Raw genomic sequence first — 16,824 nt, forward strand, 5'->3', positions numbered from 1 at the left:
TCCTCAAGTTTCCTTCAACGCCACTTGGCCTGTCTTTCTAACTGGTAGCATAATAAATATAAATGGCATCAGAACGTGAGGGGACAGGGGCCACGTGATTGCTCCACGAAAGCCACTTGTAGGGGCCTTCAGAGAGTTAGCAACACGGCTGGAGGAGGAAAAGCCGTCGCGCCCGCGGCCCGCGCGATTTCCCGCCGCGCCCGCGTCCCCGGCGGCTGGCGGGCTCCGGGGGCGCCCGGGCCGCGGCGGCGGCGGCGGCGGCGCGAGCGGCGCCTCAGGGCCGGTGAATCATCCCGGCAGACACCGAGAGCCGCGGCAGCAGAGAGCAGCGCGGAAAATGGCTGAAGCGGCCACGGGCTTTCTGGAGCAGCTCAAGTCCTGCATAGTTTGGTCTTGGACGTATCTCTGGACCGTGTGGTTCTTCATCGTGCTCTTCCTGGTCTACATCCTGCGGGTGCCCCTGAAAATCAACGACAATTTGAGCACAGGTAAGGCCGGGCCAGGCGGGCCCGCGGCGCTCGCCCCTCCCCCGCCCCGGAAAGTTAGTGCAACTCGCGCGGGGCCGCAGCGGGCGGGGGCGGGCGGCCAGGCGCGCGCTCGGGGACGCGCCGGACGCCCGCGGCCACCCGCCGGGGACCCGGCGCCTCAGGTGGCGCGGCCGAGCGGCCGGGCGTGTGGGGGCGGCCGGCGGCCTTCACGGCCCCGCGGAGGACGAGCCGCGCCGTGCACGCTCTGCTAGGCGGGCCGGGCCGCCCGGCGGCGGCGACTCCGCGGCCCGATCCGGCCACCGGCCGCCCTCCTCTGGGGCTGGTGGGCGGGAGAGGAGGAGGACGGATGTCGGGAGCGTGGGAGTGCCCGGGGACACCCCCTCGGTGTCTGCGCTCCAACTCCTGAGGCTCTTCAGACTCAGACCGAGTCCTGCCTCACACCGTCTCAGCCGGCCGTGGGCGCTGGCCGTCCCAAGTGTGGGCGGGCGAGGCGCCCCTCCCGCCCGGCGACGGCGGCCCGGCCGCGGGCTCCTGCCCCGTGGTGTCCGGCGGAGAAGCCCCCAACGGGGCCGGGGCCGTCCGGACGGCGCCCGTCGCGGGCCTGGAGTTGAACTCCGCCTGCGGTAGGGATGTCGCTCCGATTGAGACAGGGAGAGGGATTCCCCAAGGTACTCTTAGGAGTATATGCTATGGATGACGTGTCAGGTTACCAAACGGAATATCGAAGGGACAAAAGGAGAGACGGGAGATCTGGAATTTCTGATGGTCTCAGTTGTAAGTTTTAAATGATCTCTACCGGTCTCCCTACCCTCTAAAGCTCCGCATGTTAAACAAGCGAGCCCCGCGTGTCTCGTATCATGGTCGGTGGTAAGTGCAGGAGGTAATTAGAGCAGGATCTTAAACTTGCAGCCAGCCGACTGAATCGTTAAAAAACAGCCACAGAGAAAACTCACACCAACAGTAACACTTGAGAGACAATTCAGAAACACAGTATATTTTAAAGGAAGGATTACAGTCCTTGACGTCTGGAAATTGTTGTGGGACTCAAGGTAGAGTCTTTTATTTCAATTTCACAGTACTCTGGGAAATCCTTACGGTCCTGAATGTGTTTGTGTGTGTATACGCGCGCGCGCGCGCACACACACACACACACACACAAGATCTCCTATTGTTTGATTTGCACACTTTGGGAGCCCAGGTCTTGAAATGCATTTTCCTGTGGTGTTAACCACCCTAAAACACATTATAGAATACTTGAGATAATGTACTCATTTTGTTAGGAACTTGTGCTTTTCAAATAGTAAACTTCAGCATCTTGATTAATTTAACTTGAATTCATGTTCCTATCTACATTTGTTTCATAATATTCTTTGGGATAGTATCCCTGGGAGGCAGATAGGATGCTGTGCCCTGGAATTGTCTCACCATTTGAATTGGTATTGCTCAGCCCTGTGGATTCAACATCCCAGGGACCATGGCTTTCTGGCTTTTTGTCTTTTTGGATGGCTGCTTATCACAATATTGTCGTATTTGCTTTAGGCAAATATGTTTCTAAGATACCTTCTAGTCCCAAAGTCTTATATTTTTAAGGCATTTTTTGAATGTATGTTGTCATGGAATCATATATTTATTGGTAAGTGCGTGTTTTCATCTGTTTTGTGCTGCTGTAACAGAATACCATAGACAGGGAGGTTTTTAAAGAACAGAGAATTGTTTCTTATAGTTCTGGAGTCAGGGAAGTCCAAGATCAAGAGGCAGGCATCTGGAAAGGGCCTTCTTGCTGTGTCATACCATGTTGGGAGGTGGAAGGACAAGATACCACAAGAAAGTAAGAGGGGCCCTGAACTCACTTTTATAACAAAACCACTACCTCAATAATGAAATAAATCTTAATTACCCCTTAAAGATCCCACCTCCCAACACTTTTGCATTTGGGATTAAGTTTCGAACACATGAATTTTAGGGGACACATTCAGGTTGTAGCAGTGGATTTTAATTTTTTCTCCCAAAAAGTTCATTATAGGATTTTTAAAAATATGACTATTTTTCTTTAATACATGTTTAAAATTTTAATTTGAGAATACATGTTTGTATACCACATTTTCTTAAAGTAGATTAAATAATCATCTGTGTATGTGTGTGTGTGCATGTGCACACAAGTGCCACATACCAGCGCTTTATACAGAATGGGCAAGAAGCAAAATACTGAGAAAGTGTGTAGTTTTTAACAAAGTACAGCAACTTTAAATCTAGTATTTCTCACAGATACCTTTGTCAATTTGTGTAGGGGCAGTTCTCATTTGGGCTTTTAAGTGTTAAAGAAAATATGAAGATGAACAGGCCATTTGGGCTGTCCTTAGAGCCTGGGGCTATTTTCTTGGTGATGCTGGACTTCTGTTTTCAGTGTGGTTTTATGCTCATTTTAGTCACAGGAAGATAAAGGGAGAAGCATGCAGAGAGCACTCACCTCTCTGCTATTTCTATGAGGATGTAGCAGTGTAGGGGGTGGGAGGACTTAAGCATCAATTTGAGATGTGAAATTATGGCAACAAACCACCCTAGAAGAGTTTAGGTTTTTTAAAAAGCAGTGGCAGACTTTGGAGGCCTTTTTTTCCCTTCCCTTTTAAGTAACATTGAGAAGTTATAGTAGGAAAACTGCCAAAAGATTGTTGTCAACTTAATTCCCTCCTTTCCTTGCCAGCTCCCCTCCCATTTGGGAAAAAGTTTTTTTTTTTTTTTAAGTTATTGACAGGGAAGGCTCAGGGAACAAGAACTTGCTAGTTAACCCTACACTAGAGGAGGCACGAGCCAGCTTCCTCTGTTGAACTTGTCCTTGGGAAATGTCAGTGGGTTGTGATGGGACTCATTTTGCTGTTTAAGTAAGCCCTGTGGTGGTTGCCCTTCCTGCAATGAAGGCAAGTGTGTCCCTGCAGAGGCCACTGAGTCTAGAGCTGCTTTTAGGGAGCTGCCAATGGCACAGCCCTCCCTACTCGGGGAAGCTGAGGGCACCATCACAGTGAGGCAGCCAGGAGCCAGGGCTTCCATGACACAGGCCTTGATTGCTTGATTTGTTCTTTTTTTTTTTTTATTTCTTGAATGCCTCCTATGCATAAGACATTGTGGCAGGTGCTATGATTGGAAAGATGTACAAGTTTGTAAAACTCAGGGTAAATAAAGAGTTTACAACATGGGTGCAACTTCTAATAATGCAAGGTGGAGCAGGGCAAGGCTATGAGAGCTTCCTTTGAACTGAGCCTAGGAAGGCAACGAGAATTCCACAATCGGGGATATAGAGGGGTGGCCCTCCCAAACAAAGGAACAAAGATGTGAAAGTGCAGATCAGATTCACAGAACTGTGAATCATGTGGAATTTAATTTGAAAATAAAAGAAAAGGACTTTTAATGAACAATCATACCTGTTTTAGCTCTTAAATCATGTGTAGTGTTCCAAGTAAAAATAATTTTAAGATTCTTTTCAAGGTGTGTCTTAGTTTCATTATACTACTTCCCTATTCTCATCAGCTTTGCTTGCTGGGTCTTCATTGCATTGAACTGGTGTCATGTAGGGTAGGGATACAGTTCAAAGAATTCTGTTAACCTACACAGAGAAAACTTCACATAGGCCACAAAATTTTATAATGAAAAACGAATTTTAAAAAAGAAGGGGGAGAAAACAAACATTTAGAAATAGAAAATACGGGTTAGCTTTGATAGTTAATTTTTTTTAAGAGACAGGGTCTTGCTATATTGCCTAGGCTGGACTAGACCTCCTAGGGCTCAAGCGACCCTCCTGCCTCAGACTCCTGAGTAGCTAGGACTACAGATATGTGCCACCGCACCTGGCTCCTGATAATTGATTTTTCATGCTCTTCCCTTGATTTGGATAGGTGTTAAAATAGTTTTATGATTTACCGAAAATAGAATGAACTTTTAACAATATTAAAAAGTACCTTAAATTATATTACTTGTCAGTTTTCAGATGAATTATTATCGTAAAACAATGCTTTAATAGAAGGGCAGAAGAATAATTGTAGATCAGAAGCAGTCTTGAAGGATATTCTTCAGGAAAAACCATAGAATAGATGAATCTAAGGAAAATAGCACTATAACTTGCTTTGTACTTGTTTCAAGAAAATCCCAGGACGGTGTAGAAAAACTGCCTTCTGAACTGAGATGGTGCCAAGAGACCAAAGAAATAAGCCAGACCAATCTAGCTTGGCGAGTTTGATAAGTTTATTAGAGGTTACTCACACAGGGTTCTCATTCCTAGTCCAGATAGGAATCCTCTGGGCACTCACTCCTGGGCAGTGGTGGCAGGAATTCTCCGGAGAGTAAAAGATCTGTCCTGTCTGCCTGTCTGTGGAGCCTTAAATTTCTGTCTGGCAAGTTATGCAGAGCTCTCTCTCTGCATCATTGTATGTTTACATACAATACAGGTTAAGCATGCACAGTACTTATCATCGGGTAGGGACTTTAGTATTGCAGTGAACTAAAGGGTACTAAGGCAACTAAAGCACCTTAAAACAGTTCAAACTGGTCTTCAGACTTAAGACCTTCTATGCAAAAGGAGCTACTTAAGAATACCCTTTGTACTTTGTATTTCTTTCAACTTTTTTGTTTTGATCTATATCTCTAAATTCAAAAGAAATCTGCACGAGTTCTTTTAAACATTAAAAGCCAGTGGTGGAGAACTTGTATTTTTCACTTAGTACTGTGGTGTTGGTAGCACTTTCTCATCTACTGTATGTTCTAAGGTTTTTGATGCTGAATTAAAACATCTTGCATGATACACCTTTTCTTAAATCTGCACCTTTGACATATTTGCACCAAGCAGCTTAAGTGGTTTTCTAATTCTATTTCTTGAAAAGAAAGTTTTCAAAAATCTTTGAAACCCTATCACATTCCTTTTGGAAAACAAATGTAATCTGATAACCTGACCAAGGCTTAAAGTTGTATATACTATAAAACTCTGTTAATTTAGATGATAAATATTGATATAAAACTCTTATATTGTTGAATCAAAATGACATAACTTCAGCTGTAGCTCAATTTTTTTTTTTTTTTTTCATGTTGAGAATTGTTGCTCTAAATTTATTTAACATCCTGGATTTCTCCTCTGGAGGGCCTAGTTGTAGTTTATATAGGTCTTTTGCCCCTGCTGCACTTGTTGTCTAAAATGTTCTCCTCCATCTGTGAATCCCATCCATCCTTCACAGCATTTCTCACAGATACCTTTGTCAATTTGTGTAGGGGCATTTCTCATTTGGGCTTTTAAGTGTTAGAGAAAATATGAAGATGGCCATTTGGACTGGCAGGCTACCTTCTGATCCCTTTAACTGAGGAAATATAAGCATACCTTGGAGATACTGTGGATTCAGTTCCAGACCACTGCCATAAAGAGAATATTGCAATAAAGGAAGTCACATTAATTTTTTGGTTTCCTAGCGCATATAAAAATTATGCTTACACATAATGTACTTTATTAAGTGTGCTGCCATTGACTTCTCCTTTCTAGCTATGAAAGTCCTAGATGGCATCTTCCAATAGAAGGCAGTGTCATCTACGTTGACAATCTGTTGTTTGCTATAGCCACCTTCATCAGTGACCTTGGCTAGATCTTCTGGATAACTTGCTGCTTCTACATCTGCACTTACTGCTTCACCTCCCACTTCTGTGTTATGGAGATAACTTATTTCCCTAAACCAACCTGTGCTAGTTTCACAATTTTCCTTTGCAGCTTCTTCACCTATCTCAGCCTTTACAGAATTGAAGAGAGTTAGGGCCTTATGCTGGATTAGGCTTTAGTTTAAGGGAATGTTGTGTCTGATTTGATCTTCTATCCAGACTGCTAAAACTTTCTCCATATCAGGAATAAGACTGTTTCATTTTCTTATCATTTTTGTGTCCGCTGGAGTAGCACTTTTACTTTCCTTCAAGAACTTTTCCTTGGCATTCACAACTTGGCTAACTGTTTGGTGCTAGAGGTCTGGCTTTCAGCTTATCTCATAGGCTTTCAGCATGCCTTCCTCACTGAGCTTAATCATTTCTAGCTTTTGATTTAAAGTGAGAGATGTGCAACTCTTCCTTTCACTTGAACACTTAGAGGCTATTGTAGTGTTATTCATTGGCCTAATTTCAATATTGTTGTGTCTCAGGGAATAGGGAGGCCTGAGGAGAGGGAGGGAGATTGGGGAATGGCCAGTTACTAGAGCAGTCAGGACACACACAACATTTATCAATTAAGTTCTCTGTCATATATGGGTGTGGTTTGTGGCACCTCAAAACAATTATCAGAGTAACGTCAAAGATCATTGATCACAGCTTACCATAACAGATGAAATATTATGAGAATTGAAATATTACGAGAATTATCATGTCACAGAGAGACACGGAGTGAGCACATGCTGTTGGAAAAATGATACTGATAGACTTGCTTGATGCAGGGTTGCCACAAACCTTCAATTTGAAAATGTATAATATCTGCAAAGGCAATAAAGGGAAGTATAATAAAATGAGGTGTGCTTGCATTTCCTCCAATTCAGTACTTTATCTGAGAGGCATGTTTTTACCTTACATGAATTATGGTATATGTGTGTAATATATGTGCATCAGTGTTTGTACGTATGTGACTCTCTGTATACATAGGCTATATCACTTCTTCTAGACTCTAGTTTTTCATCTTCCTTGCACATTGTAGGTCTTTATTATTCACTGGATGAATGAATCTCCAAGTTAGTGTGTACTAACAAGCTGGATTGGAACAATGGAATTGATCAAATGCATTATTGGGTATGTGCTCCATCTAAGTTTTCAGCTTTAGATTGAGGTCAGAAACTGTCACAAAGTCTTAAATTCTATTATGAGTCATATGCATCCAATGCGTGGTGGTCCAGTTTATGACCACATAAAAGGACAATTTGTTGTTTAATGTCAGCTTTGAGTTTAGGATGCATCCCAGACATATTACTTATTTTGGGAGATGTTTCTCTCAGCTGTTAATGAAGCAATCTGAATGATGCCTTTTTTCCCCCGTCCCTCAGTTTTTGTATATGTATATGTAAAATGATGGTTTTGCATTCGTTAAGGTTCCTTCTACCTCTGGAGTTCTGTGTCTTGGGATTAATTTCATTGAACGCAGAGTGTAGCACCAAGAAAATACATGGACTTGATGAGTATATATGTTTTTTTTTTTTCAATTTACTTATTTATTTTCTTTTTTTAACTTTCAGAATATTATGTGGGTACAAACATTTTGATTACATATATTGCCTTTGCATGGCCCAAGCCAGAGCTACAGGCATGCCCGTCCCCCATACATCGTGCTCCGTACCCATTAGTTATGAGTTTACCCATCCCCTCTACCCCCTTCCACCTGCCTGGCACCCGATGAATATTACTTCCATGTGAGCACATAAATGTTGATCAGTTAGTACCAATTTGATTGTGAGTACACGTGGTGCTGGTTTTTCCATTCTTGTGATACTTCACTTCAAAGAATGGGCTATAGCTCCACACAGGATAATATAAGAGGTGCTATTTTACAGTTTGGACTCTAATTCTTAGTGAATACAAGTTCAAATATGACTTCCTTCAGTGGCTTTCCATTGCACTGAAAATAAAATCTAACTATATTACCCTGGCTTATAAAGGCTGATGATCTAGCCCTTTCCTACCCCTCACATATTAACTTTCACCTCTCTTTCTCTAGATCACTACCCTCCAGACATGTTTGGATTCTTTCTTATTCTTAAATATGCCTAGCTGCCTTATGTCCATTGTATTAGCTGTTCCCTTTACCTGGAATGCTTTTTCACTTGAATTTTGGACAGTAGTCTTCTTGACATTCGCATGTCTGCTTAAATTCACTTCTTTCGAGAGGCTTTCTCTGATGTTCCAATTTCGAATGACTATTCAGTCACTATACTCTCAACAGATTTGAATTCTCTGTGTAGCACTTAGCACTGTTGAATGTAATTCTTATTTATTTATTAACTTTTTGCATTGTTCCCCATGTGACTGAAAACTACATGAGAGTAGGGACATGATTTGCCTTGTCTTGTCTGTCTTATTGTGTGTCCCCCAGCTCTTGAACAGTGAGTGTCTTGGCCTAACATGTGCTCAGTGTGTGTTTGTTGAATGAATGAGAAACTATGTCAGTTGGTTATGGTGACTCAGCAGTAACACTGCCCTTTAGGAAATGATTTGGGAAGCTACCATATAGTTATGAGGTTGAGAATTGTGTTTGCTGACTCTAAGTTATAATGATTACTCTGATATAGCTTCCTAAAATAGTAATACATTTCAATTCATTCTTTAGGGGTAGAATTTAAGGAATGCTATCCTTCTAGTCCATGTTATAAAGTAAATTTAATATAAATAATATAAGAGTCAAAAATTGATCACTTTGGGAGCCAATTTGAGTAGTATATCCTGGTACTTCAAACATAGGGATGTATAGAGTTCAGTACTTCATATTACCTATAAATGTGCAGCTTGAGGTTCTATCAACCGGGAAAAAATTGTCTATAGGGAAGGATAAGGTAATAGAAGAAATATTTGGTTGGGAGATTTTTCAGAACAATGTGGGCAGGCAAAATGAAACAACACACAGAAATGTAACTTGAAGTGATTAGAAATACAGCACAATTTTAAGTTCATTATTTGCATATTTCCCCCTCTAGCTATAGAAACCATTTCTAAGATTATATGAGAAGCCAGGGTGAAAATAATTTTAGCATCATAGAACCTTGATTTTTTTTAGTTTTATATTTTTGTTTTTTCTCTTTAAAAATTTTTTTTGTTCTTAATATTTTTCTAGAACTTTATTTTATAGCCAATTTTACTGGAGTTTTTATTTTTCCACAAAATACTGTATATCTATTGAGAGAAATAAATACCTGCTTTGATGAGATGAAAGCAGCATTGGATTTAGAATCAGATTTGGGTTCAAATTTCAGTTTTCCATGGGTTGAGTAACTTTGGATACATTTCTGTATAAGAGTCTTTCCTCATTTGTAAGATAAGGACAGTAATCTGTATTTCATAAGTTTAATTTGAAGCCTAAATGAGATAACATTTACCATTGAGTCCTGAGGGGAGCAAATAAATATTAGCAACCATGTATTGTATATGTGGTTGTACTAGTCCATTTCACTGACCCTGAACTGTGTTTGTTCATTGGTTAGTTCATCTACTGGTTGATTTATTCATTCATTTGGAGAGGTGCCTGTAAGATTGAAGCTGCATTATTCCTGTCAGTTGCTATGTGAGCCCACAATTTCATGTCAGTTATAGTCTTCCAAGTTTCTCGCTCATTTTCTATGTTGAACAGTTAGCACCCTGTAATAATACTGTTTTGTTCACAGTTTTGTTCAAGCCTCCAGGTGTATTTTGCTTGCCATGGACAAGGAGCATGCATAGTAGAAGTCACATCTTAAAAATAATTTTGCGTGTAGATCTGTTGATTGGAATAGGAAAGGACAAGAAATGAACCTTTATTGAGTCCTTATAGGAGTCAGGTACTGTGCTGCCTGCCCTACCATCATTGGTTATTAGACTCCCTGAACTTGTTCACCACCTAAGCTTTTCTTTTCTCTTTGCTAATACTCACTACTGAAAAATGGGGCTTACTGTTAATATTTGGCTCAGAACTGAAACTCAGAGAGAGAGAAGGATTCTAAGGTAACTGAGGCAGGAGTTGAAAAACAAAGAAGGAAAAAAGAGTTTGCTGTGTACTCATTCATAGGAGGTGATTGCCTGAGGTGGAACTAATGGAGAAATCTGGAGCAGGAAACACTAAGGGGAAGGAAGGGTAGTGGTGTAAACATGACTGGTGAGATGGCTCAGAACAGCTCGGTGACTGTGTAGATGTGAGGCTGGAATGGAATTGACAGAAGCAGTGCTGGGAGTTAGCTGTGGTCCCAGCAAAAAATTGGGTCCTTTAGGCAGGGCTCATCTCAAAGGATAAGGAAATAATAGAAAATAGAAGATAATAGAATATAGAAATAAAAGAATACACAGAGACACAAGTACAGTTTTATAAAGTATAGCTTTTATAATAATTGGGGGATCGGGAGACCTCCAGCATTCCCGTGAGCTGTGAGGCCCCCAAGTAAAGTTTCACATTGGTATTTATTGGTACAGTGATTGGTTGCCAGAGGTAACAGATTTACATAAAACAGGTAGTTCGTTTTAGATTAAAAGTCTCCCCAAAAGCTTATAGAGATCCCTAAATTAACTCTATGTGAGTAAGCGGTTACAAAATCTTTCTAAGACAAACTGCTAAGTTCTAAGATAAAGCTATCCCTTAGCAGAAAGGTTAAACAAAAACATAGTGACTCTGTATTTCTTTATCTAGTTTTTGTGGGTTGAGCCAGGTAGTCAGGAGTGAAGCAGGAACTGTTCCTTAGGCTAATTGCTTTTAGCCACAGGTGTCTGTCTGTCAGGTCGGGAACTCTTTGATCAGTTCTCATCCCATGGCTCCATGCAAGCCTGCTTTGTTGTAACAAAACAGGGGAAAGCCACAGGTTTGAGAGGCAGTGTCACCTTGGAAAGCAGCTGCCGCTGACCTGTGAGATGCCTTCCTGAGGCAAGGCAGCTTTTGATATGTAAACTAACATGTTCACATATTTCTTCAGGGCAAAGCCCTCCAAAACTCCTGAAATCATTTCTGTCTCTATATAGCAATATTAATCTATGGAGCAACAAAGCAGTGCAATTGCACAAATACAACACCTTAAAGAATGTTTATACATCTTAACCTGTATTAAGCACATCCCTGGGCATTCTATGAATATCTGTGTAGTTGAGACAGTTGCCTTTGGCCTTCCAGCTTGGTGATAGAATTGGTCCCTTGACTAGATTGCAACTTCATATGAGATGGTAAAATGAATGAGAAAATGCTTTGTAGACTGTAAAATGCTATTTAACTTCAAGGCATTATAGTAGGTTGTTTCCCCAGAAGCTTATATTTTATAGGCTTGGCTCTCACAGTGATATGACAGGTTAAAATACATAATGGGATCTCTTTTAACTGGGATATGCTTTCTAAAATTGCACCAAGCATGATAATGGGTTATTGGATTATTTGGAACCACACTACTGAATGTCTGTTTGTTGTAAACATGAAATAGTATCTCCCAACATCCTTATTATATTTGAGATGTCATTTTAAAGATAACTATTGAGGGTTATTTGAGTTTTCTGGAAGAGAATTTGCAGTGAAACTCATTTTTGATGTTACAATGCAGCAGGATAGTTGCTCATGTGTGACTGTTACCCATCATTTAAATATAGCAGTCATTCCTGTACTACCTACTGTGCTAAAATAAGAAACTGTGACAGGCCCAGTTAGCTCTAGCAATATTTTATGTTGCTGTGGCTGTAGCAAGAGGGGTCACCATTTAATTGCAGCTACCAAATCTCTCAGCAAAATAAGGCACCATTTATCTGAGAGAGCATTTTTCCCCCTCTGAATTCAAAAGTGTACTAGTTACATTTACTCTCTGTGGAGAACCCTAACTTTGCTTAGTTGACCTCCAAATCTAATAAAATATTGCAGTTAGGTGTCAGTCTTTTAGAAATTTTGATCAAGTCTGTAGACATAGAGAGTTAAAGGACTTTAAAGGAATCTCTTAGCTCAGTGAGCAAAGACTATTTGTTTTATTATAAAAAGTTTAACGATTAAAAATAGCATAAACAGTAGAAACACTCTGAGGCTTAATAAAGTACTCTTTAAAAGGGTGTGGTTTTTACACATAAGCAGCTTTGGTCTGGATTTATAATATGTGTGATCTCGAGTTACAGGTTTTTGTTTTGTTTTGAAGTCAGTTACAATACCATTAGCAATAGGAGGATAGCAGAAAGCTTACAGTTCTTCCCTTTGTTAATCTTTTCTAGTTTCTATTAATAGTTTTCTTGTCTTGGGTATAAGAGAATGAAATTTACTTCCCTACCAAACTAGTCTTTTTCATTTATTTGATAGGTGCTGTTTATTGAGTATTCCTAATAAAACTAATAAAATAATGCTCTTGGAGTGTTTTGCAATTTATTACACCCATTTGACTCAGTTGATTTTCTTTCTGTGACATATGTTTAAATATGTATAATGTTACATAGTAAAAACCTGTGTGATCTGGTTTGCACTTTTTCTTGGGGCTTGGAGTGTGTGTGTGTGTGTGTGTAGAATTCCCATCCTCTTTCATTGGCATCTTTTATTTAAAACAAATTATACTTAGTTCAGGCTCAGAGTTGACATTATGGTTTGAGGGAAATTTTTTTTTCTCAGCTTATTTATGTTGCAGAAATATTATATTTGACTGTTTTCAAAGCCTATAAATGGCTTTATAGGAAGAGTGTTTTAAACTGTATCCTTGCATTTGAGAGATGAAACATAAGAGTTTAAATTACAATTTTTAAATAATTAGAAACTTGTTTCTCATTTGGACTTCCTCTACAACTGGAAGTTCTATATGTATTATCATTCAGTAAAAGTCCGAAAGTGTAATTTAAAATATCTTATAGCAAATCTAATATTTTGGAGAAAGTCATTATCCTAAGAGAAACCTTTTTCTTTCTCTTACATTATTTGAAAAATCTAATTCTGTTTTTGGAGGAAAAGCACAAGTGATGAAAACATAACATCAGTTACGTTTGAGCAAAGATATGTGAGCATTAATTAGTTTAGGCTATAAAAGTCTTCCTATAAATGTTTGGTTTTTGCACTGAGGTATTTTTTGGTGCTTACCTACAGAAATTATTGTAATCATTTCTGGTAGCTTTTAAAGGACTTTTAAAGAAATTATGATTGTTAAATGAGCATTTTTAGTTTTAACCATAAGAATAAATACGACGAAGAAGAGTAATAAGATACTTAAAAAAGATAAGAAAAATAACATGTTACTGTTTGGTCTGGAGAGGACCTAAATTCAGAGCTTGGGTGAAAACTGGCCAGCTGCTAAAAGAAAACAGAGATTTATTATTGCTCAGTCCAAATGGAAAACTTAAATTATATTGGCAAGTATAGTACTTAGCACACTGGGACCAGCAGGGGAAATGTAGTTGTGTAGCAGTGGTCATAGGCAAGGGCTTTTTACCCTCCCTCCCTTCTTTCCTTCCCTTCCTCCCTCCCTTTCTTCTTCTCTGCTTCCTCTCAGAGACAGGATCTCACTCTTTCCCTCAGGCTGGAGTGCAGTGGCCTCACCATAGCTCACTGCAGCCTCTAACTCCTGGGCTCAATTGATCCTCCCACCTCAGCCTCCCAAATAGCTGGGACAACAGTGGTGGTGGTGTGCATCACCATGCCTGGCTAATTTTTCTATTTTGTTTTAGAGGCAGGTTCTCACTCTGTTGCCCAGGCTGGTCTCAAACTCCTGGCTCAAGTGATCCTTCCGCCTCAGCCTACCAAAGTGCTGGGATTTTAAGTGTGAGCCACTGTGCATGGTCTCTACCATTTCTTGGACATTGTGGCCAGCCATTGGTTCATGCCCAGCTCACTTTCTAGGAATAAACATGGCTTAGAAGTAAAATATAGTCTTTTAAAACAAGTTTTCTTCAGTTTGTAACACCTGCAAAAACAAAAGAAGATACAAAATATTTAGACATTAAGACAATATCCCTTTTTAGTAAATTACTGTCTTTTGTTGCAGTCTGTTGATATATCCATAATATATGTTGTATTTCATTAAAAATATGGTGTTAATATGTGAATGCTATTGATATTTAGCTTTATGGAAATCGGTTTTTAGCATTGACTAGCTATCCAGAAAATTGAAAAGTGGTACTGAGACATGTCAATCTTTTCAAATCAGTTTTATTTACTGGGGATTTTAAGTAGTTTAGGCAAAGTTCATATACTGTCCAAGGCAGGAAGCCCAATAGTGTTTATGAAGTGACAATATTTTCACCTTGCATTTAAATGAAAACCATTCCTTTCTAGTCCTAGCACATTGCTTTCACTCTTCTTTTCTTAGTGGCACTATGAGAACAAGTAACTACTGCTTCTTGCAGCACAATGTTGTATGCCTATGATTCTCTGTTCTAGTTTACTTACTGCAGAATGTAGCAAATTATCTAAAACAAGATGATAAAATCCTCAAATCAATAAAAAATTAATATATCACATGTTACTTTTAGAAATAAGATGGATATTAGGAAATCAAACCCCTTTGATGTATATGATAAAGTGTTGCAAAATATCAAAGGATTCACTTTACTATTTGTGAGTTTCTATCGTTCCTACTTCCTTTTTTGCTATTAATCACAGAATCTCTCAGATAAAACTGAGTTTCTCAAGCTGTGTTTGCCTGGATGTTTAGGACTAAGGATACATTGGTATGAATAAACAATAACGATTCTGGCCCTGTTTTGGAGGGCCCCAGCCCCCTGCAGGATCCAGCAGGGCCCACATGTCCTCAGTGATGGCCAGTAATGTCCATTTCTGCCTGTAAATGCTCCAGTTGCATTAGTGTCACCTTTGGCTCTTGTTGCTCAGGACCACTGTCCCATCTTCCTCTCTCACCAGTTCGTATTGTTGGAGACATTAAAGAGTGACTTTGGTCAGGCAGCCTATATAAGTTAGTGTTCTAGGGGCAGGGCTGAAGATCTAGCTGGTCCAGTCCTGTCAGGCCTGTCTACTGATTGTATCCAGTCTTTCCACTCCTGAATTATTGACCTGCAATAAAACGAGATGGTGCCCTTATCACGTTTTAGCACAGAGTCAACCTGGTTTCAAGTCATTTATTGATTCTGTCATCTTAACATAAGTTACCTTATTTATAACTGAGGATAATAATGGTGAGCACCTCATAGGAGTGTTATGTGGATTAAATGAAATAATATGAGAAAAGCCTTAGTGAGTGCCAGAGCATTCTAATTGCTTAATACATGTCAGATATTTAGTTGGCATTGTTGCTGCTACTACTACAATATTAACGTCGTTTTATAATTTTCAGTGTCTGACTCAATCAGCTTTTTCTTTTGAGTCAGTTTTGAGACCTTTTTTTAAAATGCGTTTGTTCTCCTCTTTCATAGTTACTTGCATATATGTTCTCTGTGTCTTTTCTGTTTCCCTTCAATTTTGGGGAGATATATATGACAGCAGCAAGAGGAGTTCCACTCTCAGTCTAAATGAATTGCTTTTATTATGTTTCCCAACTTTACGCCTTAATTCTTTATACTCTATTGCCTGTTTTAATAATTTTCCTGGAACTTCTTAAACCTCAGGATAATTTCAAAGCTATATTCATTAATCTCTTTCCAGATTTTGTTCTTATTGATTTATTGCACTGTAGAAAAGGGCTTTTAATGTTGAATCTCTGGTCTTGTACCATCAATATCAATTCGTTGAGTCATACTATTAGCAGGTCACAGTACTGTTGGTGTGGGTGTGGAAGAATGCAATGATGACCAAGATGTGGTCCCTGTCTTCATAATTGCGGTACTGACCATAGAGGGAAAGGGAAACAGACAGAAAACAAACCCAAATCCAAAGTAAAATGTGTAGAGCACAAAGGAGTAAGCAAATACTAAATAAGAGGATAAGAAAAAGCTTTAAATTCATGGTGGTAGTTATTGAGGTGGACCTTGCTCTAGGAATTCCCAGGCTGCTTGGTGAATGTGGGAATGTGAAACTGCTTGGTGCCTTCAGAAAACTGCTGTGTCTGGGGGAGAGTGGAAAAGGGAGAAAGCTAGAATCTGTTGGGGTTAATTGGAGTTCATTTTGAAGAATTAAAAAAAATAATTGCAATTTTGATATAGTTTACCTATTTAGAAAAGGACAGGAAATAAAATAGAAAATAATAATAATAGGCACACCCACCACCCATATTTAAAATATGTTAACATTTTGCCATAAGTGTTCATATTGCTTTTTTCTTTCTCTTCTTAAAACTAAACTATATTTTTAGAACACTTTTAGATTTAATAGAAAAATTGCAAAGATAGTATAGAGAGTATATACCTCATACCCAGTTTGCCCTATTATTAACATCCTGCATTAATATGGTATATCTGTTACAAATAATGAACTAATATTGGTATATTATTATTAACTAAAACACACATTTTATTCAGATTTCCTTAGTTTTTATCTCACGTCCTTTTACTATTCCAGGATCCCATCCAGGGATACCACACTACATTTAGTAGTCATGTCTCCTCAGACTTTTTTTTGGATGTGGCAGTTGTTCAGACTTTCCTTGTTTTTGATGACCTTGACAGTGTTGAGGAGTACTGGCCAAGAATTCGTTAGACTGTCCCTTAATTGGGATTCTCTAATTTTTTCTCATGAGTTTTCTGGGATTATGGGTTTTTGGGAGGAAGCCCATAGAGGTAAAGT

General features: G+C 39.6%; 1 protein-coding gene across 9 annotated transcripts in view; it reads left to right on the forward strand.

The window, feature by feature from the left end:
* The first annotated feature begins 106 nt into the window (after window positions 1-106).
* Window positions 107-16,824, forward strand: part of ST7 (suppression of tumorigenicity 7) — a 232,379-nt gene continuing 215,661 nt past the window's right edge. For 2 of the 9 annotated variants that reach the window (XR_012921021.1, XR_012921022.1), the window contains exon 1: window positions 107-488. Coding sequence is in view for 5 of the 9 variants with exons in the window: in XM_012761077.2 (XP_012616531.1) it covers window positions 338-488 (151 nt within the window). In the remaining 4 variants the exon portion in view is untranslated. The other 7 variants (XM_012761077.2, XM_012761080.3, XM_012761079.2 and 4 more) reach the window with 6 other exon arrangements.

The sequence above is a fragment of the Microcebus murinus genome, chromosome 9 (genome assembly GCF_040939455.1).
Source record: "Microcebus murinus isolate Inina chromosome 9, M.murinus_Inina_mat1.0, whole genome shotgun sequence".
In the NCBI taxonomy this organism is placed as follows: domain Eukaryota; kingdom Metazoa; phylum Chordata; class Mammalia; order Primates; family Cheirogaleidae; genus Microcebus; species Microcebus murinus.